At 38.0% G+C, this 27,501-nt stretch overlaps 1 protein-coding gene across 1 annotated transcript in view; it reads right to left on the reverse strand.

Annotated features, from left to right (window-relative positions):
* Nucleotides 1-27,501, reverse strand: part of POLR1A (RNA polymerase I subunit A) — a 2,269,619-nt gene that overhangs the window by 2,007,395 nt on the left and 234,723 nt on the right. The window contains exon 4 of the mRNA XM_044062330.1: nt 24,455-24,562. Within this exon, the coding sequence (XP_043918265.1) occupies nt 24,455-24,562 (108 nt within the window). The remainder of the gene's footprint in view (nt 1-24,454; nt 24,563-27,501) is intronic.

Here is a 27,501-nt window from a genome sequence, read left to right on the forward strand (position 1 = left end):
AAAAAGTAAGGGTTGATTTTTCATATCATATCTTCTCTAATCTTACACTCAAGGAACACCATAAGTTGTGTATCTTAGTACAGTTCCATATGACATGTAAAATATCAGCTGTTTAATCCGGACAATGGGGACATATAGGCAAAAAGTTAGGATTGAATTTATATGGTCTTCAATTCACATACTTCTTGTATTCTCCTTAGCTCTAACTTTTCTTTTTCTCTCTCTCTCTCTTAAAACATTATAGCCCATTCTAACTTACTATATCCAGGTCCCCTCTACTTACCCTTCTGTAATTCAATACTCCACTTATAGGTTCTCGATCCTCTCCTGCCCTCCTTGGTTCTACCTGCTCTGTTCGCCCTGCGGGCTCACTCTACTCCCCTACCCTGCCCCCAAATCCCACCCCCCCAGCACCTCTACCTTTATTACCCCATAACCACACCCTCTAACATACCAGACCAATCAGTCTCCAATACTCTGGAAACACCCATTCCTTTTCCCACCCAAATTAACCTTCATTCATCTCTCCTAGATTATCCCACCTAGCCAATTAGATTCCATTATTACCTCTACACCCACTCCCAAACCACATCCCTACCAATCCTTACACAGCTTTCCACTCTTTCACCACTATTTTGGTTCTTACCAGATCCTTCACATATATACCTCTCTCGCTTTTACATCTAATTCAACAACATAGCACCTCTAAATAGTCCTATTTCATCATGCTTTCAAAACCCTCAATCATCTCCTTTTTACTATTTCTACTTCTTAACTTAACCTATCTTTACCACCTCACCCAGCCCAGGAATTCCTACCACTCACAATCCTTCCATGTAACTAGCCATCTTACCGCCTCTCTCCCATACTCACACACCCCAATTTCTCCCCACCTACTTCCTATAAAAAAACTTCTATTTTTTCCATATAAACTTATCACCACTCAAACATTCTACCCCCACAGTAACTAGCAAATCCTTCAAAATTATAATAGAACCTAATCTATTCTCTAAACTGTCCAATTACCTCTCTAACCAAATCCTTTACTTAATTACCAGTCTATTATCAGGTGATATCCATCCTAACCCGGGCCCCCCCCACCTCAACCATTACAGACAAGTCCATATCACTTACTTCTTTAAACTCCCAAAGTATAGTTAAAATCCCAAACTTCCATGCCTGGCTCATACATAATAAACCTGACATCCTATCCATCTCAGAAACATGGTTAAAACCCCATATAAAAGACTGAAATAATTCCACCAAAGTATTCTATCATTAGAAAAGACAGGTCCCACAAAAAAGGGGGAGGAGTAGCTCCCCTATACTCATCCTCCTTGTCAGTTACTTCCTATAACAAACCTACTCCTCAATTTAATCACGCTGAACTACTCTTAACACTACTTCAAGTTAACAAACACAAGCACATATGTATAGCTTCCCTCTATATCCCCCCAGGGGATAATATTTCCACACTCGAAGACATCCTCTCCTGGCTCTCCAACAACATTAGCAATGAAACAATTATCTTAGGAGACGTGAATATTAATTGGGCCTCCATTCAGTCTCCTACAAACCCACTTAACATCAACCTCTAAAATTTTTCACAGCTAATCAACTCTGTAAAACACCCCTCAAAAAACCTCTCTAGCGGCAGTATTCTGGACTGGATTTTAGTCTCTCATCCCCATTATTTCTCTGACAGTGGTACTCTTCCCGACCCTCTTAGTGACCACATACCCATCTTCACGCATCGACTCCCCTTACTCCTACATCGCACCCATAATTATATTACTGTCCGTAACCAAAAAAACTTTAACCCATCAACCTTTTCTAACTCTCTAAAAGCAATAAACTGGAATTGTCTAAAAACATTACCTCTAGATAACGCAGTTATCCACTTCAACTCAACATTCTTAAAGCTGCTAGACTTCCATGCTCCCTTAAGGACAAAGAGAATAAAAATTTAAACTGCCCCTTGGCTTACCAAAAACACACTAGCAACCATGCTTAACAGAGATAAAGTCTGAGCACACTACCAGAAAAACAGGACCCCCCTCATCCATAATGAATATAAAACACTTAGAAATAAAGTAAAAAAGCTCATCATCTCTGATCGACAAAATTACTTCACCATACTCCAAAACAATAAAAAAACAAATCCTCAGACATTCTGGAAAGGTATCTCTACTCTACTTAACCCTAGCAAACCAGACAACCCCACCCCAGACCTTAATGCCCCTGAAACAGACTTAGCTACCCAATTTAACTCTTTTTTCATTGAATCTATTTCCAAATTAACCTCTTCATTCTTTAACACCACATTCTCCAATTCACCCCCATCCTCCCCTACCAACACTTCACCCTGCACTGCTACCACTCCCTCACTCTCATCCACTAACTCTCTACTCTCCACCTCTTCTCCTACTCTCATTTCCTTCTCATCTTCTTCACCCTCTCTCCACTCTCCCCACTATTCTCATTAAAACCTACACCCAATTCTACTATAAAAAAACTCCTCCTGAAACTGAAGCCATGCACTAATGCTCCTGATAACATCCCTTCTTACTTTCTTAGCATAGCTGCTGAAGCAATTGCCTACCCCATTAGCATTCTAATCAACCGCTCTATCCAAGAAAGCATAGTTCCCCAAATCTGGAAAAAGGCCTTTATCATACCTTTACATAAAGGTGGCAACAATAACAATGTTACTAACTTCCACCCAATCGCTATCCTGTCTCCCATCTCTAAACTCCTAGAAAAGTGTATCCAACTTCAACTCCTACCGCATCTCTTAGATAATCACCTACTAACTCCCACACAACATGGATTCAGACCAAGTCACAGCACTATGACAGCCCTCCTCTCCTTCCTTGAAACTGTTAAAGCCCGGGACTCTGGTCTCATTGTTTCTACCCTACTACTTGACCTCTCCAAGGCCTCTGATACCATCTTACACAGCCTGCTTTTAACTAAACTCTCAAAACTTAACCGCCTCCTCCTTCTTTGAACTGGTTCTCCAGCTATTTATCCAACAGATATTAAGCAGTAAAATGGAAAAAGGCCACCTCCTCATTTCTAAATACCCCAACCGGAGTTCCCCAAGGCTCCATATTGGGTCCCCTCCTTTTTAACATATTTATAAATGATTTCCACAACTCTATCCCTTTCTCAAACATCATCCAATATGCAGATGATTCAACTATAATCTGCTCTGCCACATCTATCCCTACACTCCTAAAAGCTTACTCAAGATGCTTTTTCAACCACTGAGCAATGGATGAAAATAAATCACCTAGCACTCAATGCCTCTAAAAACAAATTAATGGTATTCACCCCCTCTAAAGTCACCTCTTTCGATATAAACACATTCTCTATTACTAGTCAAAATAACACACCTCTGGAATTGGTGTCAGAGACCAAATTACTTGGGGTCCAAATTGATAACCAACTCAAATTCAACTCCCATTTACACCCATTTACAACTAAATAACAAAAAAACCCATCAAAAACTAGGTATGCTCTATTGGTAAAATCACTACATTACACCTGCCACTAAACTCACTCTCTCTACTTCCTTTCTTATCTCCTCCCTTCTCTATGGAGCTCCACTTCTAACTAATCTACAGTCCTCTCTTAAAACACAACTTTCTTCTTGCTACAACAAAATCGCCAAGTTCGCTACCAGCCACAAGTCCTCCACCCACCACTGTTCCTCTCTCCAACAACTAAAATGGCTAGAACTACCCAAGCATCTCACCTATACTCAACTAACTCTTGCACACAAGCTCATTTTCAACCCCTCCCTCTGTCCCTCCCTGTCTTCTGCCTTTAAAATGCACCTACCTGATAGAGTATTAAGGTCTAACAACCAAAATCTATTAGAAGTGTACAAACCAACTCGCCCCCCAGGCAAAAATCTTCTATCGTATGGTCTAGCATGCCTCTGGAACTCCCTACCACCATCTATTCAGACCTCTAACCATTTTATTTTCAAAGAATCCTTTCATTCACATCTAGTATCCCAGTGGAATGCTCTTGCTCCCCCACATAACTAACACTGGCAATTCCATCTCCTTCCTTCTCCTGATTACACCTGCAATTTCCTTTTATCATTTCTCCCAACTCATACATTCTTATTATTATTATTGTATCTGCAAGAATACACTACGCTGTACCTCTTAAGTGTATGATTCCTGATATGTAATTGACTTCTCATTATTTACTTTGCTACATTCCTTCTTTAGTCTGTATCATCTGTAAGTTTCATCACTAGTTTGTATTATTTGTAACGTTTTGCTTGAATCTTTTACATTTGTATAACTATCATATAACCTACTGTAACATCGATTGTTTGGAGCTTTTCTCCCCAGGACTCCAATGAAAACGGGTTCATTTTGGCCCAATGGACTATCCCGGTAAACCAACTGCAAATAAAATAAATAAATTAATTTAATTTAGATAAAGTATAATTTAGATTGTTATTTACCATAATTTGTGTATATAACAGCTTCTTGAAAGGAATGAATTTGATTGTATTTTCAATGACTAGTTTCTTATTTTCTTCAGTCAGCGATTGATTTTTCGTTTGCCAATAGTTTGGAAATAATAAAGAATTCTGATGTTTTGCACTCATTACAATTCTGAAAGTCCTAGAAATTGTTTTCCCTTTAATCGCAAGATTTTCAGGTATTAATATAACTAAATCTATGTTCTGTAAGTCAGTGTGTATTTGTGAGAATTTAGCATTTATAAGATGATGAAGTTGGTTAAGGATAATACTATATTTCATAGGAAGTTTGAGTTCAAGTCTCATTTGCCCCGTGTTAGAGTCTTTCCATTGGTATATATCCCATATTGTGTAGTCTTTTATCAGGGGGTAGTTTGTTAGATTTACTGGTTTATTATTTATTAGTAAATTAGGATTTAGGTGTAATGGTTGTACAAGGACAAAAGTGTCAGCTAATTGCAATGATTTAAATAGTTTCTGTGTTGTAAAAATCATGTTTTTAATTGGTGAGTGTAAATTCTTTGTGTATATGCTAGCCTGGTTTAAATTCAAGAATGGTAAGGATTTGATATTACAGCCAAGGGATTTCAACTGTTCATACCAGATTTTGGTCCACTGGGGTGTCCAAGTATTTATATACGAGTCATAGTTTATTATTTGTATTAGTCTGTACACAGTAATTATACTATAGTAAAGCTTAAAATCAGGTAACTCCAATCCTCCCTTATCTTTGGCAAGTACAAGTTTTGCATATTTAATTCTGGTAGATTTGGGATACCATAAGAATCTTGATATAGCTTTTTCCATGGCAAGGAAGAAGTTTTGGGGAATATTTGAAAAGGTAGCATTTAATTGAAAGTGTATTCTTGGTAGAAAATTCATCTTGACAACACTAGCTTTTGACAGTAGAGACATATTAATGTTCTTCCATCTATCCGTATCGTTTTGAATACTAGTCCATGTAGTTAGTAGGTTATTGTTTATAATATCTTTGAAGTCTGAAGTAAATATTATTCCTAGATATTTTATCTGGTAGTTTATTTTGATCTCACTCATAGGAAAGTACAATTCTTTATGCCCTATAGGACTGAAGGGAAATATGTGTGACTTGTTTAAATTTAAATTATAATTTGAAACTACCGAAAACTCATCAATAACTAAGTATTTTTGGGAGGTCAGTAGTGGGGAGTTGGAAGTATATATTTAAGTCATCAGCAAAGGCCGAGTATATAAGATTTGCATTGTGGATTCTGGGAATATGATGAAAGGTTTTTTGTGAAATAAACAGAAGGAGGGGTTCTAGATAAAGATTAAAAAGGTATGGCGAAAGAAGACATCCTTGTCTTGTACCATTGGATAAGAGTATAGGGTTAGTCATAAGTTTATTTACCTGTATAGTGGTAGAAGCTTTCTGATACAGAACCTGGATCATTTTAATGAATTCTTGAGGAAAACCATATAAAGGCAGTATATTAAAGAGAAAGTGTAAGTGTACTCTATCAAAAGCTTTAGTTGCATCTACTGTAAGGGATAAATGCCCCAGATATGCCCTATTAAGTAGTCTTACAATGGTATCCAAAAGGAGGGTGTTGTCACTTGTTTGCCTGTTTGTCATAAAGCCCATTTGTTGTTGGGAAATAATAGAGGGGAGTATATTCTTAAGTCTATTTGCTATAACATGGGCTAATATCTTAAGATGGGTGTTTATCAGGGCTATTGGTCTATAATTTGCTGGATCTGTAGGGTCAGAATGCGGTTTAGGAATCAACACTGTCTTGGAGTTATTTAAATATTTGTCTGTTATACCATATTGTATTATATAGTTGAAAACTTTTAATAACACTTTGGAGATAGGTTCCATGAATAGCTTATAAAAATCTGATGTGTATCCGTCAGGCCCAGGGGATTTACCTAATTTTAGTTTGTTTATTGCAGCTTTTATCTCTTTTAAATGTAACGGTGATTTTAAGAGTTTCCTTTGATCTTCTGTAATTTGTGGAAAGTTGATATTATGTATAAAATCCTCAAATCTGTCTGTAGATGATAAGGGTATACTGTATAATTTCTTATAAATATCTTCAAAAGCGTCCACTATATCTTGATCTTTATATTTCACCTGTCCTTCATATTTTATTTCTTTGATCCTAGGAGGTCCACTTTTTATGTTAATTAGTCTAGCTAGGAATTTTGATGGTGTTTGAGCCCATTCTGAATATTGATATATTGACCTTAATTCTAAGAAGGAAATATTTTCTAAATAGTGTTTGTGTAATTGTTTTTGCCAATCAATTATTTTTTCCTCAAGTTCTTTAGAATATTTGTCCTGAAGTTCTAGTTCAGCAGTGTTTATTTTACACTCTAGTTCATTCTTAAGATTGTTATACTTTTTTTTTGAGCCATGCAGATTTTTGAATAATAATACCCCCGATGACCGCCTTGGTAGCCGCCCATTGTATGTCATATGGAATTTGATCGGATATAAAATCATTTTGAAGTTGGGCTAGCACATTCTGAATTTATTGTGTAGTTTCTTGGTTTTCTATAATTTTAGGATTTAACGTCCAGGTATTGAAATAGGAAATATTTTGTTTATGAGCTTGAAAGTTTATTAAAAGTCTAATTTTGGAATGATCTCAGAGTTCTAGGTGATATAACATAATTTAATTTGTTAGAAAGGAAAGCAAAAGAAATTAAAAAAGCATCTATCCTGGACCAAGTTTTATGAGTGGCTGAAACAAAAGTGAATCTTGATATTGTTTTATCATATTGAAATTTATCATAAGGGTCAACTAGTTCAAATGTATTTTGTAATTCTTCAAGTGCTGTAGTGGTAGATTGTGACTGTCTGTTTTTATTATGCAATCTATCCTTATCTAGATTTAGTAAAGCATTCCAGTCCCCACCTAAATAAACAGATGATTTGGGTATTTGGCTAATATATTAAAGATTTCATAAATGAAGAGCTGTTGATTTGAGCAGGGGCTATATATATTAAGAAAGAGTAATGGTTTGTTTAAAGTATGATATTCAGTAGTAAATAATACCCATCTTCCCTTTGAGTCAGCTTCATAGGAAGTAATCTCTCCTTGGAAGGATTTATTTACTATAATGGCCACTCCCCTGGACAAAGAACTATAATTTGCAGCAACTATTGTTTTAGCCTATTTTCTTTTCATTTCCCTAACCTAAAGTTGGTCATCTAAGTGAGTTTCTTGCAAGAAAGTTATATCAGCCTTAGTTTGGTATGTGAGGTGCATGATTAAATTTCTTTTCTTTTTATCTACTATCCCTTTAACATTCCAAGAGTCTATGGTTATCATTTTTTATTAATATTGTTGAAGTTCTCATTAGTTGATGCACAAAAATACAGTTATAAACTTTTTCTGTTAGTGTATTTATCTTAAGAATAAATGTTGTGACTTCTATACTCCTAAACTCTAAATAGGTGCCTAACCACCCATCCCTCTGTATTTGTAAATGTGCATGAGTTAAGAAAGCAAAAAACTATTTATTCTAACAACAAGGAGTAGATATATATCAGAGGGATGTCAATAATACCCATACTGTTCCAAATGCGAACAGTCATCAGCTAACAGACTGTGCCCATCCCACTCCTTTTATTATTTATATACTGCATATTCATTTTCAGACTTCTTAAAATATTATATTAATTGTACCTTTAGATATTATATAGAGAGAAAAGGAAAAGTAGCTTTTATAAAAAGTTTTGTAGTAACAGTAACATATTCATTCTTAACATTTCAAGTTATTAAAGAGTTAACAAAACAATATTTTCAAAAACCAAGTACAATATATGTATATTTAAAGAAGGCATCATTTTAAAAATAAAACAACATTTGCATTATTCTTGCTAACAGCAACTGTGGTTCTTTAAAATGTACTGGAAACCATACAAGCAATCATTGTGAACTCATATTATTAATTAACCAGTGCCATCTACTGGACAAACATGGGAAAAAAAAAAGGAAAATGTTTTGTACCTTGCTCATAGACACATTTAAAGGTAACTCAATGGTTATGTTAGTAGAATAATTGTTATACATTTTAAACATTTAAAGAAGGCAGCACTTTAAAATTCAACAACATTTGCCTTATTCTTACTAACAGCAACTAACTGTGGTTCTTTAAAAATGTATTGGAACTTCATTTAACATTGCACTGGCAAAAGCCATATAGATCCATCATTGTGTACTCATATATTAATAATTAACCAGTGCCATCTACTTAAACAGAGAGAGAAGAAAAAAAATGTTTTTTTACCTTGCTAATAGACACATTTAAAAGTAACTCAATGGTTATGTCAGCAGAATAATGATTATACATTTTAAACATTTAAAGAAGGCAGCACTTTAAAATTCCACATTTGCCTTATTCTTGCTAACAGCAACTAACTGTGGTTCTTTAAATGTATTGGAATCAAACCTTCATTTAACACTGCACTGTCAAAACCATATAAACACATCATTGTGAACTCATATGTTAATAATTAACCAGTGCCATCAACTGAACAGAGAGGAAGAAAAAAAAAGAGAAATGTTTTTGTACCTTGCTCATATACATACTTAAAAGCAAATCAATGATTATGCCAGTAGAATAATGAGTATACATTTTAACTGAAACTACTTATGCCTAATATTTACACTACTTAAACTATTATATCAAAGGTTATATCCCATTTTTTAAATGTAATTTAACACTTCATTTCTGTAAGCTGTAAATGCACTTTAAAGTCATTTCTCTATGCAGACTGTGTTGGGTAGCTTTGTAACTTTTAAATGTAAAGGCAGTTACTAAAAGACAGTACCTTAAGTATTACAGTGTAGCAAAGAGGTTTTCTTTACAGGCAAGTAAGCAGTTATTTAGAACACATTCCACATCCATTTGTTTACATTTTCCCGTAAGAGTGGTATATTCTTCTGTCCTATAGTTCTTTGGAGCTGTAGCACTTGTTTAGCCTTCCAAATGTTGTTTTTGGATCAAAAGATGTGAAAAGAGTTGTCTCATGCAGGATTTACTTTGAAGAGATGCAGAAAGGTTTTGCCTGGTCAGGTGTTTCCAAGGATATTTTTTCTTCTTTGTAATAAAACGTTAAAATTGCAGGATATCTCATTTGGAAACTAATCTTATTTTCAATGAGGTAATTGCAGTATTTGCTGAGTTTCTGTCGATTTTGTTTAATTTGTAAAGGAAGATCTTGAATAATCATAATTTTATGCACTCTCCGTGTAACATTCTTTTTAATCTTATAAGCTGACAGTATCTGTTGAACATGTGCTGGATTAAGCAGTCGGATATAGATCTGTCTAGGAAGATCACTTGTTTGTGTATGCTTTATAGCTCTGTGAGCGCTTTCGATCAGTATCTCATCCAGGAGATTTTTATTAGCCAGAAGACAGCTTAGTATTTCTTTTATTATTGGAATAAGTTGTGAATTATCAAAGCTCTCTGGAATACCTCTTATGATAAAATTATTTCTCCGGCTTCTAGCTTCCAAGTCTAACATTTTTTGCTGTAATTCTTTAATTATGGTGTCATTGGTTTGTGCTTTTTGTTGCAGTTCATTTATTTTTAGCTCATTGTCCATAATTTTAGCTTCATTTTGTTCAAGCCTAAGCACAATTTGGTCCAGAGTAGAGCCAAATGTAGTTAGCTTATGAGAGAAACCCTGCACTTCTGTTTGTAAAGGTTGTAAAGCAGTTTTCAGATTCTCCAGTGTTAAAGGTTGTTGCTGTTTTAATCTTTGAGACATTTTATCAGCTTCTTGTTGTTGCTTGTTAATTTTTTGCCTTTTATAAGTGGTTTCTTTCTCAGGAGTAGTAATTGCAGACAGTTTGATTTTTGTGATTACAGTTTCCATCCGATCTGGCTGATTATCCATTAATCTTTTATAGTTAGATTCCTAGTAGTAGTGCAGAATTTTAAATGATAAGTCTTGTTATGAAAGTTGTTTTTCTTGTTACTTTCCTCTTATTAGGCCTGTTAGTCTTGAATAATCCACACCATGCGGTTCAGGGCTCTGTTTCCAACAAGTAATTATTTTTCCTTCAGAATGAGAGAATCTTTGAAAAATAAAGATGAAACAAGTACTCTTGTTTCTGCTTTAATCCATTGATGTTTGGTATACTTTTCCTAAGCGATGCGCTGGTTTGAAGTCAGATTATAGTATAGGAATGCAGGAGCTGCACTGTCAGTGCGCTTACAGGCTGTCCACCATTTTGGAATCCGACATTCCCCCCAACTTTTAAAAAAGTCAACCAATTGCATAGCAGAATTCAACTGACATAGTTAACTGACTAATTAATGAATTAATCCTTCCAACATAGGCAAAAATCTCATTTAAAACCTATTATACAAAATCTAAAACTACTAAAATTGACATATTCAGTACATAAAAATTCAGTGTATAAAGATTTTTATCTATATACTCCACTGACCTGGAGTATGGGTTTCAGAGACAGTCATTAAGTCGCTTTCCCGAGTTTGCTCTCATTCTTATAATCCAACGTAACTCAACCTGTTTAGTGAAAATCCTGATGTCTCCTCCCCTTGGATTTTCCTTAATAAGTTGTACTACCATAAACTTTGAAGTATGGTTCGTATCAGTGTGTTTAACATGTTTGTCTAAAGCATTCACTTCACTAGCTTTGGAGATTTCATAAGTATGCTCCCTTTTTTTCCCCTTAAAGTACAGTTTGTCTTTCCTAAATAGAATGAACTGCATAATTCACAACAGGCAAGGTATACTAAATTACTACTGTAACAACTTGCTCCTACTTTAAATTCCCATCTTTTTCCTTTATCAGGATGTAAAAAAGCTGAATTGCAGTCCAAATACACACAGTATCTGTAGTTCCCACATGGGAATTCTATTAATTGTAGAATGCTCAATTGCCATATTTCTAGGTCCACACAGGAGCCTCTTCAGTGATTTTTTTTATTTTTAGACGTATAAGAGAGAAGATCAGTTAAGTATTTGAAATTTGTCCCAATTTTGGGGCTGCATTCCCCTATTACTGGCTTTGTCCAGGTTTTTTGTGCTAAGAGGTTGAGAGCTATGATGAGAAGTGAGAACTGAATTCACTAAATGATAGCCATTTAAGTTTCAGTCTGTCTTTCAAGAAGCTGATGATTTTGGCATAAGGGTATGTATTAGTGTTTGTGCATTGTGCTACAAAATGTAAAAATAAAATCCAAATAATCATTGTAGAAGTAAAGCAATATGCACACACTAGTGTTTATGGTAAATGGAGTGAAACAGCCAGGTAATGGGACACTGGAATGGCTGCAGGGGGACTTTGGTGCCATATTTTGGTTGTCTGTTCTTCAGTTTGCATTTGAAAGTTGTCACCCCACAATTCCATTGGATTGGGAGGGGTTATTTAATTATGTATGCAAATTTTATGTTAATCAGTGTACAGATTTGTACCTATTTTTCATGGGCCTTGTCCAGATTTTTGATGATTCCACATTGAGAGGTATGGCTGCACCTGAAGAATCTCTGATGCATCATGTTGGGCTACAGTCTGGAGGTGTGCCCATCCTTTATGAATGTGGAAACGCCACCGCCTTTGGAGCTTCGGTCCAAGTTCTGGGGCTGGAAGATATGGAATGAGTTATAGCCTGGTAGTGCAGGGGTGCTATCTGCTGCCTTGAACCATGTCTCTGTTACAGTACAAATGTCGATGTTGTCCATTTTAAGGAGTGCTTCGAGCAAGTGCATTTTTAGATTTAGACTTCTAGCGTTGAGCAGCATGACCCTCAGATTCCATTTGTTTGTAGCTGTTATGGTGGCAATTTTGTCTTTGGAACACCACCTAAAAAAGGCACTATAGGAGTGGCAAGAGCCTTGGCCAGTATCCGGAAGCCCAGGGGTGATCGATGCAGGCCATCTCTGGCAAAGTATCTAGGTCTGTCAATCATGTCATCCCAGGCAGACACATACTGGATCCCCTTAGAATGACACCAGAAACTTAGCCAATTGTTGAAATCAATCATTTTCTGGTTGTACTGTGATATCACTCTGGGTGATGGTAGAAGGCTGTTCAGGGCTAGAGTAATACCTGTCTGGGGCTAAACAATCTGAGAGCTCCTCCATGTCCCTTTTCATGTAGTCCTGGGATGTACGTCTCAGGTCATTCACACCCACATGTACAATGACAGAGTCATATTAGTACCTGTTGAGGGACCTGAGTGGGTGCGTTATGTGGCGGATCCTGGCACCTGACAGGCAGCTGACTGTTACTTTCTCCTTATTCAACTTAGTGAGTGGGACATCAGTGTGTCTGACTATCGAATCACCTATGACTACTGTGTTGGGCATGCTGTTTTGCCTTAAGAGGCTTTGGTTGTTTAGGAGAGTTATGTGTCTCATGATTAGTGTTGGGTTATGGTGGTCGAGTGCGTTTCTGCCTTGGAGGTCTCTGCTGTTTGTGTAGATTTTTATTGAGAGCCTCCGCGAAGGTGGGTGTGTGGTTTGTGTTTTTATGTGAAAGCAGTGCTGGTGTGTGTTCTGGAAGGCTATGTGTTCCGTGTGGTGTGGTGCAAGTGTCGACCTTCTCCCCTTGACCAGCTATTCCGATCTTGGTTGCAGAGTGCATGGCTTCCAATTTGGATATATTAGTGCATCTCTCACAAGTCTGAGTGTTAGAAGGTAAGAGGAGAGGGTTGTCAGTGTACATGAGGCAGTTGCTACATTGCCTCAGGATGCCCAAGCTCACCAGGCTAATAGGAGAAAGCACAGGGAACTGACCTTTAATAAGTACTGGAGTTGTTTCCATGTAGAACGTTTAGTGCTGGTAGCACTGTTGTGTACTACAATAATTGCTACAAGAAGTCTGGTAAAGTGCTAGACTAATAAGCTAGTAAAAGTGCAGGAGAGCACAGAACTAGCAGATCTAAGGGAAAAATTGAAGATCACCACTCAGAAGCTTACAAAAAGTCCTGGATACAAGCAAATCTGTATCTGGACTACACCAATTCCAAAAAAGGCAGGAAACTTTTTTTTTTTATTAGAAAGTGAAGAGACAGAAAATAATGTGATAATTCAAGATGCAGAAGCTAAAGGGGTGGGCCTTTGCCAAGTTCTCACTATTAACAGTAGAATGAGCTGATGTAATGTGACTGGGGGGGTGTCCAGTATCCAACTTTATACCAGAGGTGGGCAACTCAAAGCCACCAAGACATAAAAGACCACCACAAGAACTGGGTGGGAAGGTGGAAAAAACAGGGTAACAGATTAGAGATATTAAATCAAAGGTCAACACTAACAGATATTCAGTTCTATCACACAACAAAAAGTGAGTAAAAACAGTGTACAGATTACAGTGATATTAAATCAAAAGTGCAGACGATAATTGAGAATAAACTCTTATCTTTTCTAAATGTCACAGCAGGCAGTAAGTCAGTCTCTCTGCAACAGCTTGAGCAAGTGGATAGCTTTCACATATGTGGGAAGCAGGGCCGGTGCTAGCATTTTGGGGGCCCCCAGCAAGTTTCAATTTGGGGGTCCTACTCAGGAGAATATAAGGTATGACCACATTGCCATTCCACCCCCTTCCGTGTCAAACCCATCCAGCACTATTTAACGATCACTATAGTGTTACTAAATTCAGATCATTAAGAACTGGTGTGCCAAGGTACACACACTGACCAGCATTTAATACTAATGCCACATTATGACAACCCCCTGTACCAGAGCAAGATAGCTGCTCAGAGGTGTACACACACTGACTACATACTCTTCAACTGCCCAGATTTTCAGAGAATGTCCAGATTTGACTCATTTTTTGGTCTGTTCCTCAAAATTTGTAGTTTTCTGGATTTTTTGTGGCAAATTAGTGAGGGTTGAATTCACTAAATAATTACACTCATTTGAGTTTCAGATTTCATATCCTTTAGAAAATGCATAGTAACATGCCTTTTATTCTAGCAACTTTTTAAGTTTCTAAGAGCAATATTTAAAATTTGTCCCAATTTTTGAGGCTGTTCTCTCATTATCTTTGGCTTTGTCTAGATTTTTTGTGCCAAGAGATTGAGAGTGATTACTGATTTATGACTGCCTGACATTTAGTAGCAATGTTGTTACATTACGACAAGAGACTGAGAGCTATTATTGACTTATGACTGACTGACATTTAGTAGCAATGTTGTTACATTACGACAAGCCTCTATACTGCATCAAGGTATCCAGTCTACAGAAGTACACAAAGACACCCTCACTGACTCCCACACATAGCACAGACACACAAGACAAAGACTAGCACCAGACTTTGAAAACAAAATAAAAAAAAAGATAAAAAACAAAATCCATTGTGTTTTCCTTCATACCAACATTTTATTACACACAGAGTGAGTGATTTTGTCTATTTACATATGGACTTCTTCAGACTCTGACTACCAGATAAAACTCCACGCATATTATAGCATAAGTTTCCAGCTGTGGGGTCAGTAGGTTACAGGGGAGCAAGACAGAAAACTGATACTAAGTTTAACACTCAAGTACAAACTGTAAAGTGTGAAAATGTTTTTCATATACTAATTCAGAGACTGTATACATATACATACACATACAGCTGGGGTGTGGGGAAGATAGGGAAACGCACTGTAAAAACATGCAATGTTACAGCTGTCACTTTTCCATGTTGTAGATGACAGTTGCACTTTCAAGTTTGGAATTAAGTGCTGAATTGAAGTGAAGTGACTTTGTCATGTTGCAAGTCTACAAACAATGAGATGGACTCTGTAAAGATTCATTTTTTGGTAGGGGAGTTGCAATCGGCAGGCAATAGGAAGGAATTAATTCAGATGTGATATTGGACTTCATTAGGAATGGTTACCAAAATCAGTGACTATTTTATTAGGAAAAGGAGATATTGTTATTGTATCATCCAGCCTTGAGTACTTTACTAGAACTTTGATAAACTTTATGTGATTTTCAAATGTAGCAATTCATTATCTTTACTGTGTTCCTTGTGTATCTTTTACTGTTCACTGGAAATATTTACTGTGTGTTAAATATGCTAGTGACTGATCTGTTGATCTGCATCTTTGTTGTCCTTCCTGGGCTGAATCTGAAAAATGGTCCAAGAAATTAGCACTCTAATCCAATTAACAAATTAAAATAAAAAAAAATAATGCTGGAAGGTCAGAAAATTAGCATGGTTCAAAAAGGAAGTGAGTGAACTGATGGGGAAGAGAGACAAGCATAAGGGATGGTAAGAAAAAGGAAAGTTGCACATAAATGGAAGCAAGAAATACCAACACTGTTTTTGCATTCGCTGACACCCTCCCTTCAATGACATCTCCATAGATTAGGTCTTAAAGTCACAACAAATCAAAGTCTGTTCAGAAAATAAACTGGCCTAGTGTGTGTTGAAGGATAGCTATAAGAGGAATACAGACGGAAAACACCTGAGGCTGGGTTGCCAAATGCTAGGGTAAATACAGAAGCACATGGATGTGCTGAACGAATGTTTAACTTTACTCATCATAAGGTAGTACAGTGATAATGTACTGGCATGGAAGAGATAATGAGGGATGGAGGCAGAATCAAGCAGGCAGATGGCAACCTGTCTAGAGATGAAATTGTGAAAAAATAGATGGGATTAGGAAGAGATAAGGCAAAGATGCCAAGCCTCTACCTAAAGGTCTATAGAAACTGCTGGACTGTGCAGTGTGACACAGGGCTCTGCAGTGCGATCTTGTAGCTGGAATGGTAATAATGAATACAATCCATGGCAGTTGAAGTGCGTATGTGTTTTGATGATGGTGTAGGTAACCATAAACCTATTACTGTCATGTTTATCCCAGACAAGTTGACTAACAAAAATATATGCTTAGAATCAGACCAGTCATCATCTTGAATGCTAATGGTGTGAGACATATAAAAGTTCTACGGTTTGCTCTATGGTTTCAAATTGCCCAGGCCTTCCCTATGCAATTTTATAAAACTTCACGTGCATGAAAGTAAAAAATGGAAAATGAAACCCAAGAGATATGGTGCTTCACAATGTAATGTTAGTACACACCAGGTGTAATGAATGCCTTTGAGTATTAAGTGTGAAAATGCACTCCTTTAGGAAACAGGCTACTGCAGTAGAAATCTCTCTCCTTCAAGGATAGAAACCATAGAGCGGGTCATATTTAATAAGGAGTGTAAAGGCCACACTCCTCTACAACAAATATAAAGAAGAGCTGCAGAGACATTAAGGATTTTATACTTGGAAATCACCTTAAATTAAATGAACACAAGGACTTCTGACAACAATATTTTCATACCATAAGGGGAAAAGTGTACACAAAATAGATAAAGAAATATTAAAGAAGAACTGAGTAAGGCAATACAATTATATATCATTTGTTACAATTTCAGGGACTGTAATGATTCATCAGCTATGTGGTGGTGGTGATGGTGGTGTGCTTTTAAAGAGAAATTAATGGAAAACATGGGTATCAGTGGAAGAAGAAAAGAGCAAAACAGGGAGTATAGATTTGCCCATGGAAATTAATATAATGGTGGGATATATCACACAAAGAAGAACATTTACTTAAAGAATAATTCAAGGTCTGGAGCAAAGGTTAGAAAAAAAGCAAGTTTTGCATTTGCAGAGTAAAAAGTGAGGGAGAATTAATTATGAGCTTGAAAAATGGGGAAATGACTGAAAAGGGCATATATATATATATATATATATATATATATATATATATATATATATATATATATATATATATATATATATGAAGCAGGCAAGGCTATGGATTTTCAGTTTAGATTAATTCTAAGAAAATTGCCAGTAAAAGGAGGGATGGCGATCAGAGTTGTAATGACAAAGTATGTAGATTTAAAATATTGGGGAGGGGCATTACAAAGCACATGTATCTCACCTGTAGAAGGATTAGAACAATTGGGGATACAACTGAAGAGGTTCTTAGAATGGAGTACTTTAAGAATTTTAATATAGTCAGCATATATGATCTGTTAATTTCACAGAGATGAAATTTCAAATATATTAATGCAGAGTAACGGACTATAGTCTGAATTTTATTGGAAATATAAATTAATAAATACCCCCCTTTCAACAAGTGCCATGGGAGCTTAAAAGGAAGCTTCTGATAAGGACATCCACTCATCATATTGTTTCATCATAAATAACTGTCTAGGTTAGGTATTTTAAAAATGTCAGCTCTATCTTTGGGATCAGTTTTGTAACTTTTAAAGTTAATTCCTGCATCTTGGTGATTTGCTTGTCAACAATCCCCCTCCCTTCAGTAAATAGCATAATGATTTCTTCCAAGGGTTTACCATTTTACCAGACTTGCATGGAGGCAGGTGCATTATTTGGACCAAACATGTTCTTGGAAGTGCCTGACTGACAACATCTTGCATATCTTGAAGCTCTTCATTGCAGAAAAAGCATGCTAGCAGCTGAGCGGTAAGCCACAAGAACTAATGTTGAAAGTTACAGATCAAAACCTGAAGACACTGCTTACTTTTAAAATATGTAATATGTTTAGACTTTGCGTCTGATGATGGCCGTTGACTAAATGTGTGTGGCAAGACTGGTCGAAAATGTTTTTAGATATTCTCTGTGACAACCAACAAAGTAAACAGGACACCTGCTTAACATATTCACAGGACAGCAACAGGAATTCCAGAAGCTTGTATGAGAAGCATTCTGATCTTCCAAACATACCCGTCAGCTGTACCCGATATTGCAGAATGTCCATGGTTTTGCCATGTCCCTTGTAAAATTTTTGACTTTCAGGAAAATCACAGAGGACTACAGACAATCAATAATTACAACCATTACAGGTTCAGACATGCATGTTATAAAAAGTTATTGTGAATTAGTGTAATATTAAAAAACAATGTCTCCAATTTTGGATCTTTGACCCCCCCCCCCTTAAGATTTGGAGCTGAACAAAATCCTTGAGCACAGAGATATGTCCCAAGCATCACAGACAGCTCTTCAACTTGCTGAGCCACTAACTGTGCAGAAAAGATCAAGGACAGGAAAAGGCGGCACTGGTGCAAAAGTAGTAGTTGTCAGAACCCTTTAACTCCATGATTGTTTGATGGTATTAGGTTAAGTTGTTTCGAAAGAATATTTAAAAGGAAGGGATAACCTACAATAAACAATTTCCCCAGTGACAAAGTACAGTTGTGTACCTACCATAAATGTAGATGTTCGAGTGTATTCACTGTTGCAGTCATTATTCTTGGATTATCCTGCTGGCAGGCTACCCTCAGTCGGCCAAAATTCCAAAGTCTAGGTCCGGTGTCGGTTGCTGTCGCCTCTTCCCTGACGTCAGTGCGCCAGGGGTATAAAAGATGCAGCCGACGCCATTTTCTTCTGTTTTTCTTGTCCCAGATGTCAGGTGCCCCCAAATTGGTAGGCTGAAAAATATGCCAATAAAAACACATGCACAAATATAACATTTCCTTCATCTACAAGCAAATACACCAAATAGGTTGTATAGGATAGAGAAGTGCAGATAAATCCCAGCAAAGAAAAGGGGGATGGAGGGTCGGTAACCTGGACTGCAACAGTGAATACACTCGAACATCTACATTTATGGTAGGTACACAACTGTACGATGTTCATAGTGTTTCACTGTTGCAGTCATTACTCTTGGGTTGAATCCCAAAGCTGAGGATGGGTGGCTGGGCTAAATAGGATTAGGAGAGGCTATGAGGCCCTGCAGAACTGCAGTGGCAAAGCCTGCTCTGGACTTAGAGTAAAGAGGTAAGTGGTAGTGCTTTGTGAAAGTGTGCACTGAACTCCAAGTTGAAGCCTTAGTCTAAGATATCTTTGGTTGGTACTCCTCTGAGGAAGGCTGCTGAAGTGGCTGCTGCTCTGGTGGAATGAGGCCTAATGCCCTTAGGCACTGATTTGCCATGTTGAAAATAGCAGAAACGGATGCAATGGCCTATCCATTTAGAAATAGTCTGTTTTGAGATGGCCTTTCCTTGTGATCCTGTAGCATATGACACTAAAAGTTGCTCAGTCTTTCTGAAAGCTTTAGTTCTGTCCAAGTAGAAGTGTAGCTGCCTGTGTATGTCCAAAGAATGCAGAATTTTCTCACCCTTGTTCTGTGGATTTGGATAAAAGGTAGACAAGTGAATGGTTTGGTTGAGGGCCACACTGGACACCACCTTAGACATAAATGTAGGGTTTGTCCTCAGAGAAACCCTGTCTGGATGAAAGGTTCCACAGCCATGAGTGCTTGTAACTCAGACACTCGCCTTGCAGAAGTTATTGCTAGGAGCAGAGCTGTTTTCCAGGAGAAGAATTTTATATCTGTTGTTGATGCTGGCTCGAAAGGAGGCAGTGTGAGTTTTTCCAAAACATAATTTGAGGTCCCAGGCCGGAATTGGTGCTCTCCTTGGAGGCCTAATGTTTTTGGCCCCTCTGAGGTACTGCCTTATTAAAGGATGAGAAAAGATAGGTGGTTCCGTATTGTAATGGGCTGAAATGGCAGAGGCATGAATCTTAATTGATGAGAAAGAAAGGCCTTTGTTCAGCATCTCAGTTAGGTATTGTAAAATCTGAGGGATATTTGGTACACACGTGTCAATGTCTTGTTCCTTTTTCCAAGCACAGAATCTCTTCCATTTTTCTGCATAAGATTTTCTGGTACTGGGCCTCCTGGCCTCCAAGATAACATCCATAACAGCTTTTGAAAGAGGAGTGTTCTGAATGCCTACATTATCCGCCATGTTGCCAGATTTAAGGTCCTGAGTTGGCTGTGCAGGATCCGATTGTTTTGTTGGGTCAGCAAGTGAGAAGTCTGAGGCAATATCCATGCTGGACCTTGAGACAAGCTCTTTAGGATTGGGTACCAGTGCTGGCGCGGCCAGTCTGGTGCAATCAGTATCATTTTTGGCTTCTCGTCTGACTTTTAGGAGTACCCTGGGAAGGAGAGGCAGTGGGGAAAAGCATATACAGGTTAGATTTTTCCAGCTGAAGGATAGGGTGTCCACTTTCCATGCTTGCTTGTGACAAATCCTTGTGCAAAATCTCTGCAATTGGCAGTTGTGAGGGGAGGCAAATAGATCTATGTCTGGGCATCCCCATTTCCTTATTATCATGCTGAAGACTTGTGGATCCAGTTTCCATTCGTGAGGATCCATGAGGTTTCTGCTTAGTTCGTCTGCCAGAGTGTTTGTTTTTCCAGGCAGGAAATGCGCTTGCAGGTGAACTTGAAAAGCCAATGCTGTGTCCCATAAGGTCATTGCTTGTCTGCAGAGGGGGTAGGAATGTGTACCTCCCTGCTTGTCTATGTACCACATGACCGTAGTGTTGTCTGTCTTTATCAGCAACTGTCCTGGATGAAGCAGGTCCTTGAAAGCTGTCAGGGCATTTCGAACAGCTAGCATCTCTTTTTGATTGATGTGAAGATGCATCTGGTTTGCAGGCCATGTGCCCTGAATACATTTTCCTGCCATATGGGCCCCCCAGGCATTATCTGATGCATCCGTTGTCAGTGTCTGCCTGGCTGTGGGTAAACTGAATGGCAAACCCTTGTTGTGGTGACAGGCTTCTGCCCACCATCAAAACTCCTGTTGCAGGCAGGGAATGAGTGCAATTACTGTCTCCAGGCTGTGGCAATGATGAGTCCAAATACTTTTTAGATACCATTGTAGTTTCCTTATATGCAGTCTGGCATATGAATTAGTAGAATGCAGGATGCCATGAAACCCAAGGCCTGTAGGATTTTCCTTGCAGATAAGTGGGTTTTTGTTGCCAATTTCTTGAAGTAAGTAGTCAGTTGCTTTTGTTTGTCTGGTGTGAGATAAGCCATCTGGGCAGTTGTATTTAAGCTTGCACCCAGGAATATTATCTCTTGAGAGGGCACAAGTTTTGATTTCTTTTCGTTTACTGTGTACCCTAGGCCAATTAGTAATCTTTTTACAAACGCCAGATGCTTTAGAAGAATGTCTTTGTTCTCTGCTTGAATTAGGCAGTCGTCCAAGTAGGGATATATTTGAATTCCTTCCGTTTTTTGTAAACTCCGGTTGTCGGCTGGTCCGACGGCATTATATAATTAAATCTTCTGCCAAAGTAATGAAATGCAAAATCGAACTGACGCTTGATAGTGCGTTGGTTAAATCTAGCACAAAACCGACAGCTAGCAATGTTGTGATTAGGGCCTAGGCAAGGAATACAGTAAGAGTGAAAATCCTTATGAGGTATTTGCTTCCCACAAGAAATACAATTGTTAACTTTTTCTGACATCGGTCTGGAGCAAGAAAAAAAAGTTTCCCCAATGGGGTACTTAGCTTTAATGAAGACTTTGGTTCTGAAATTTGGATATGAAAATCTCAGGAGTCGGCCGACCGGCACTTGCGAACTGCTTTTGCTTTGGGCACCGTGCGGCAAGAAAGACTGAAGAAAATGGCATCGGCTGCATCTTTTATACTCCTGGCGCACTGATGTCAGGGAAGAGGTGACAGCAACCGACGCCAGACCTAGACTTTGGAATTCTGACCGACTGAGGGTAGACTGCCAGCAGGATAACCCAAGAGTAATGACTGCAACAGTGAAACACGATGAACATCTGTCTGCTACATTTGTATTTAAATAGTTGCCAGTCACTTTGTCTTTATTATTTGTTACAGCTTATAGGCTGATTAGCCACTGGCTAGTTGAGAAACCTATCTCATGTGCACTATTTCGCTACACCCCTTAGTACAGCTTTTCATCCTTCTTAAATTAACATAGGAGTAGCAAAATTAGCAGTAATTGATAAAACCAGTATTAATAATCAAAATAGTCCTCCTCACATGGGGTAATTAGCTAGGCTTAAAATGGTCCATAAGGGCATTTAGTCTAGTGCTAATCTTTGAAGCTATGAAAACAGACTAATGTGAAAAATAATGATTGTTAGTGACACACACACACACATATATATATATATATATATATATATATATATATATGATTCCATTTTCAAAGTACTGCATGGCAAGAATGTTTCAGTAAAGATATATTTAAACAGAAAGTAATTTTGCCTAGGAAATAGGGTCAAAACCATTGTAACATTTTTTTGTTTATATTGCTTCAACACCCATAGCCCTTAAAGCTGCCAAGTATGCAGCACGGTACCGTTCAGGTGTCGAGTGCAATGCATGTGTGCTGCATAGTACGGCAGCATACTGCTAGCTGCAAAGTGCAAAGTCTAACCATCTAATGCAACAGTTCTGCTGAAATTCAAGGACCTGGGATATCTTGTGCTGTTATATGAACAGTGAAGGCAACAGTAGAAAGTAAACAAAGTGTTAATTTAGCTGCCAGGCTCATGTGTACTACAATAAAAAGCACACAGTTGGAAGAAAAGATTAAACTGGGCAAGAGGACAGAGGCACAGTATACTCCAGAGTCTAACAGTATATCAGTAGTCAGAGATTCCTATTCTCAAAAGTACTGCAACACCACCTTTGGTTAGGTACTTGTCCCTTTGTAGAAATCCAAAATACTTTTTTCCCAGTCAAGCTCGGTCTGGTAGTTTCTGATGCAAAAATCCAAATCAGTTAATAACACACAGGGGTATAAAACAGTTAGCAAAATGTGCAACTTGCATATAATCTGTGGGTTGGGTTGCATGGAGTCTCAGCTAAATTGTTACTGGCACACTGCTGTTGTAGTATCGATCGCTTTATGTTTGATTGTAAACAACTACTATATACTGACATGGAATGTACATCTGTAGTGTTACACAAAATACTATTAACAGCAAACAAAATGAATGCATGGCTCTACACTGAGCATCTTACTAAGGTCCACCTACAAATGCTTTTTGTGGACACTTCCTGAGCAATACTTAAGTTTAGCATGCTGTCTATTGTATATATCCCTGTATGAAGGCGAAATCCGCTAAACAAAGATGATTGTTTCCAGGAAGGATGTGTAAGCTTTGGTCCGATTAAACTGCTTTGCTCCAAATCATACAGAGAACAAATCAAACCCTGATCTACACTGAATAAATCATTATTTAAGCCATCTGCAACATATCTGTCACTATTACATATATGCTGTGTAGGTCAATTGAGTGCAGCTTACAGACCAATCAAGAAAAAAAAAAAGCAAAAAAAAAAAATTTGTGATCGCACGGTGATGACAGCTAGCTGTGCAGACATCCAAGAGGTGAGGAGGAAAAAACTGAGGAGATGGAGAAACCCGCAGCTACTGCAAGGGGGCCCTTGTTAGCAGGGAAATAATCGGGGGCTACCCGCGGCCGAGGGTTTCGCGGGTGCCTAACGCCAGCTATTGTGGGAAGCACACTTTTACAAATGCCCACTGTAAGTCTACCTTTTGCGCTGGAAGTAGACATAGAATTAAGTAAAAGAATAAGTGAGCAAAGGGTTCACACTTCTATATGTATAAACAGACTAACATGGCAAAAACCTGATGATGTCAGGAATCAAGCGAAAAGAAAAGAAAAGAAAAATGAAAACACAAAAATACACAATACTAAACCATGACCAAAGATGTATTCGGTCTCTTTTGTCAAGCAATGATTGCATTTCATCAGAATAAACCAGATGAATGCAGAATCTGTTTACATTAATGCTTGTTAAGGTTTATAACACAAATTCACCTCACATTAAGCACTTCAATACTTCAGATCTGTCATTAAATGCAGTTTTGGCTTTCAAATGTCAATGCAAATGCAGTCAGACCATCAGTGCCTGCTGATTATGTCCCTACACAGTTTGCACCCAGGGCAGATGCCCCTTCACTCCATCCTAGTTACACCTCTACTGCAGCTAAAGAATTTGAAATGCAGAAAAAAAAATCTACTTACATTGAGAAATGAGCTGATCAAATGCTACTAGAGCAATAAGACAACAATTTCTACAAAATGACAACAGCACTATGATCAAATTAAAGTCAACCCTCTCTATTTTAGCTGCGTACTTACATGTGAGACTTGAAGCCCCATTGGATTGTTTTGCAATATTTGAGAAGTGTACTTTTCTAATTCTTTCTGTACAGTGTCACCTGTTATATCTATTTTTTCTTCAGACATCTATAAAAAAGGGGAAAAAAAGTCATAATACATCAAAACTGATTTGTACTGTTCAGTCAAAATAACTGCAAAACTATAAGCAATCAAAACAACTTACTGATTTACATCAGGAAAGGCAGCAGCTTTCTACATCTGTTTAAATTAAGATTCATTAGCCACAATAACACATAATAGTTCCACCGGTGAAAGATCTACCTATTTAGATTGGAGGCTAATCTCATCCAATCCACCACTGCCAGTAAAGCACCACCACAACCACATTGTTTTACCACATCAACAAAAACATTACTTCTACATATACTGAGCTAGTAAAAAAAAAAAAAATCACTGTCTAAATATTCCAGACCTCCTAGAAACCCTACTAGCTTATAAGTTCATAGGTGTGTACTAGGCTAATGGCCCTGGAGCCCTTACAAGCCTAGCCCATAGGATTACCCTGGCAACATGCCACCCAACTTAAGTTTCCAGTGCCTCTGTCAAGTAGAGCCACTGGAGTGATCCCAGGGTGAATTTTCTATTTCTCATCCACTCATCAAGACTTCTGTTGAAGAGGGCCAGTGAGGTGCTCTGTTTGACATGTATGGGAAGTCTATTCCATAGCATGGGCAGTCTCTAGGTTGTGAACCTGTCCGTCCAGGACGTTCTGTTGATTGTGGTAATGAGGTTGAGGTTTCTGGAGCGTGTGGTGCAGAGGGATTGGCATTGTGATAATGAGGTTGAGGTTTCTGGAGCGTGTGGTGCAGAGGGATTGGGATTTCTTTAGATGCAGCATTTCTAACAGAGCTGGGTCAGACAGCTTTATAAGTCAAGCAGAGATCGCCTCTAAGTAGGCGATATGAGAGAGAGAATAGTTGAAGTTTTTTGAATCTGTCCACTTTGCAAGTGTTTAAGGCCTAGGATCCTCTGTGTGGTACTTTTCTGGCCTCTCCAGTTGTTGCAGGTGTTAAGTGAGGTACATGCCAAATGGGGCACTGTACTTGATGAATGGCCTACTGAGGGAAGAGTAGACGGAGACAATGGCCTCTTTCTTACTGGATGCAAAACCCTTAGTAATGTGATGTGCCACATAGAAGGACTTTCTGACCACAGTGGCAGTGTGGTGGTCAAAAGAGAAGTTGCTGTCAACCTGTGTTCCCAGATCTCTTATAACATGTTCTGTGTTCAGTGGACTACCATCGATGTCGTAGTTCATGGGAAGTGGGTTTTTCCCAAAGGGGATGACGACACATTTTTTGGCATTGAGCTTAAGGCAGTTGTTGGTCTCAGTGAGGTCTTTCTGTAGGATGTCATCACTTGGGGAGTTAATAATGGCTCCCAACTTGCAATCATCTGCAAACTTTGTCAGCCAGACTCCCTCCGTGTTGGACTGGACTTCTAAGAAGTAGATACCAAACAGGAGAGGACCCGGGACCAATCCTTGTGGGACTCCACTCCTGACTCAGCAATGAAGCATAAATACTAACACCACAGGAAGTCACACTGCTGTCAATGGGAGTCACCTGTGCTGCAAGCCTATACCTTTAAGCCCTCATATTCTTGCAGCACATCCCAGAAATATCTTAGTCCTTGGTGACGCCCTTGCAAGACACACAAAGAACTTAACTGGCTGGCTAAAAATTAGATGACAGTTAGCTACCTGTCTAGTATAAGAATTAGGGATGTCACTAGGGCTCTTGGGTTTGTGACATGATTTTGCATGTCAAACAGAACAGATTACAGTGGTTTGGGTATATGTGCAGAAAAACAGAAGACAATCTGGTAAAGAAAATGTGGGACAGTCAGGAAGAAAGCAGAAGGAAACAAGGGCATCCAGCAAAGGGATGGACAGACTGTGCGAGAGAAGACCTGTGACAGTCAGACATAAATGCCAAAAAAAAAAAATATGTAGACTGAAAAACAACTGAATAATCCAGTATATTTAAACTTTGCCAGCAAAGACCATGAGCGCTTTCACAATACAACTGCTTCATCAGATATAATGAAATGCCTAATATAATCACCTGTACATACCCAAACAAATTTAAAACCACCAATCAAAATATATAAACAATTAATGCATATTAAAGAAACCATACAAAATGTACAAATAAAAAATATGTACAAAAAGTATAAAAACATATATTAATATATATACATATACATATATATAATACAAAGAATAAAAACAACAAAAAGTATGTAACCCATACATATGCATAGAAGTTGTTTTACCTAAAAATTAGATGAGTTTTAAGCATAGGCTTACTGGGAACCATATAGTTGAGTCCATCCCCAGAATCACTTCTAAGCCTAATAATCCATTTGGCTTCTAACTGTTCAGTAAAATTTCTAACATCACCACCACGTTCACTTTCAAACACCCTCCCAATGGCTAAAAATTTAAAACTATGTTCTGCTGTAGTATCATTCATATGTTTAGCTAGGGGATTATTTAGTGTACCACGGCTAATATGGTATATATATTCTCTAATCCTATTTCTAAACATCCTATCAGTTTTACCTATATAAAAATTTCTGCAAATTACACAATGGGCCAAATAAACAATGTATGTGTGGACTGACGTGTGGCAGCAACATTAAAAACATATTTTTTGTTGTTTTGGTCTGGGTGTAAAAATATTCTAGCGCCGTCTACATATTTGCAAAAATTACATTTACCACATGGCTTAGTGTAGGCAAAATCATAAAAACTAAAGTCTTTCAGCTTTTCCCAGTTAGGGGTCGCCACAGCGGAACTCTGGTCCGCTAATGATTGGCAGCTGACTTTTACTGTGCTGAGGTGCCAGCCCAATGCCCAACCTTCAAAGAAGGCATACCCATTCATGAACGCACCTACCTGCATGTCTTTAAACGTCACTCGACAGCAGGGAGGACATGCAGACTCCACACAGAAGGTGCTCCAGCTGAGAATCGAACCAGAAAAGCTCTTGCTGTGAGGC

This window comes from Protopterus annectens, chromosome 2.part1 (assembly GCF_019279795.1).
Source record: "Protopterus annectens isolate FY-2018-M chromosome 2.part1, PAN1.0, whole genome shotgun sequence".
Taxonomy (NCBI): Eukaryota; Metazoa; Chordata; order Ceratodontiformes; family Protopteridae; genus Protopterus; species Protopterus annectens.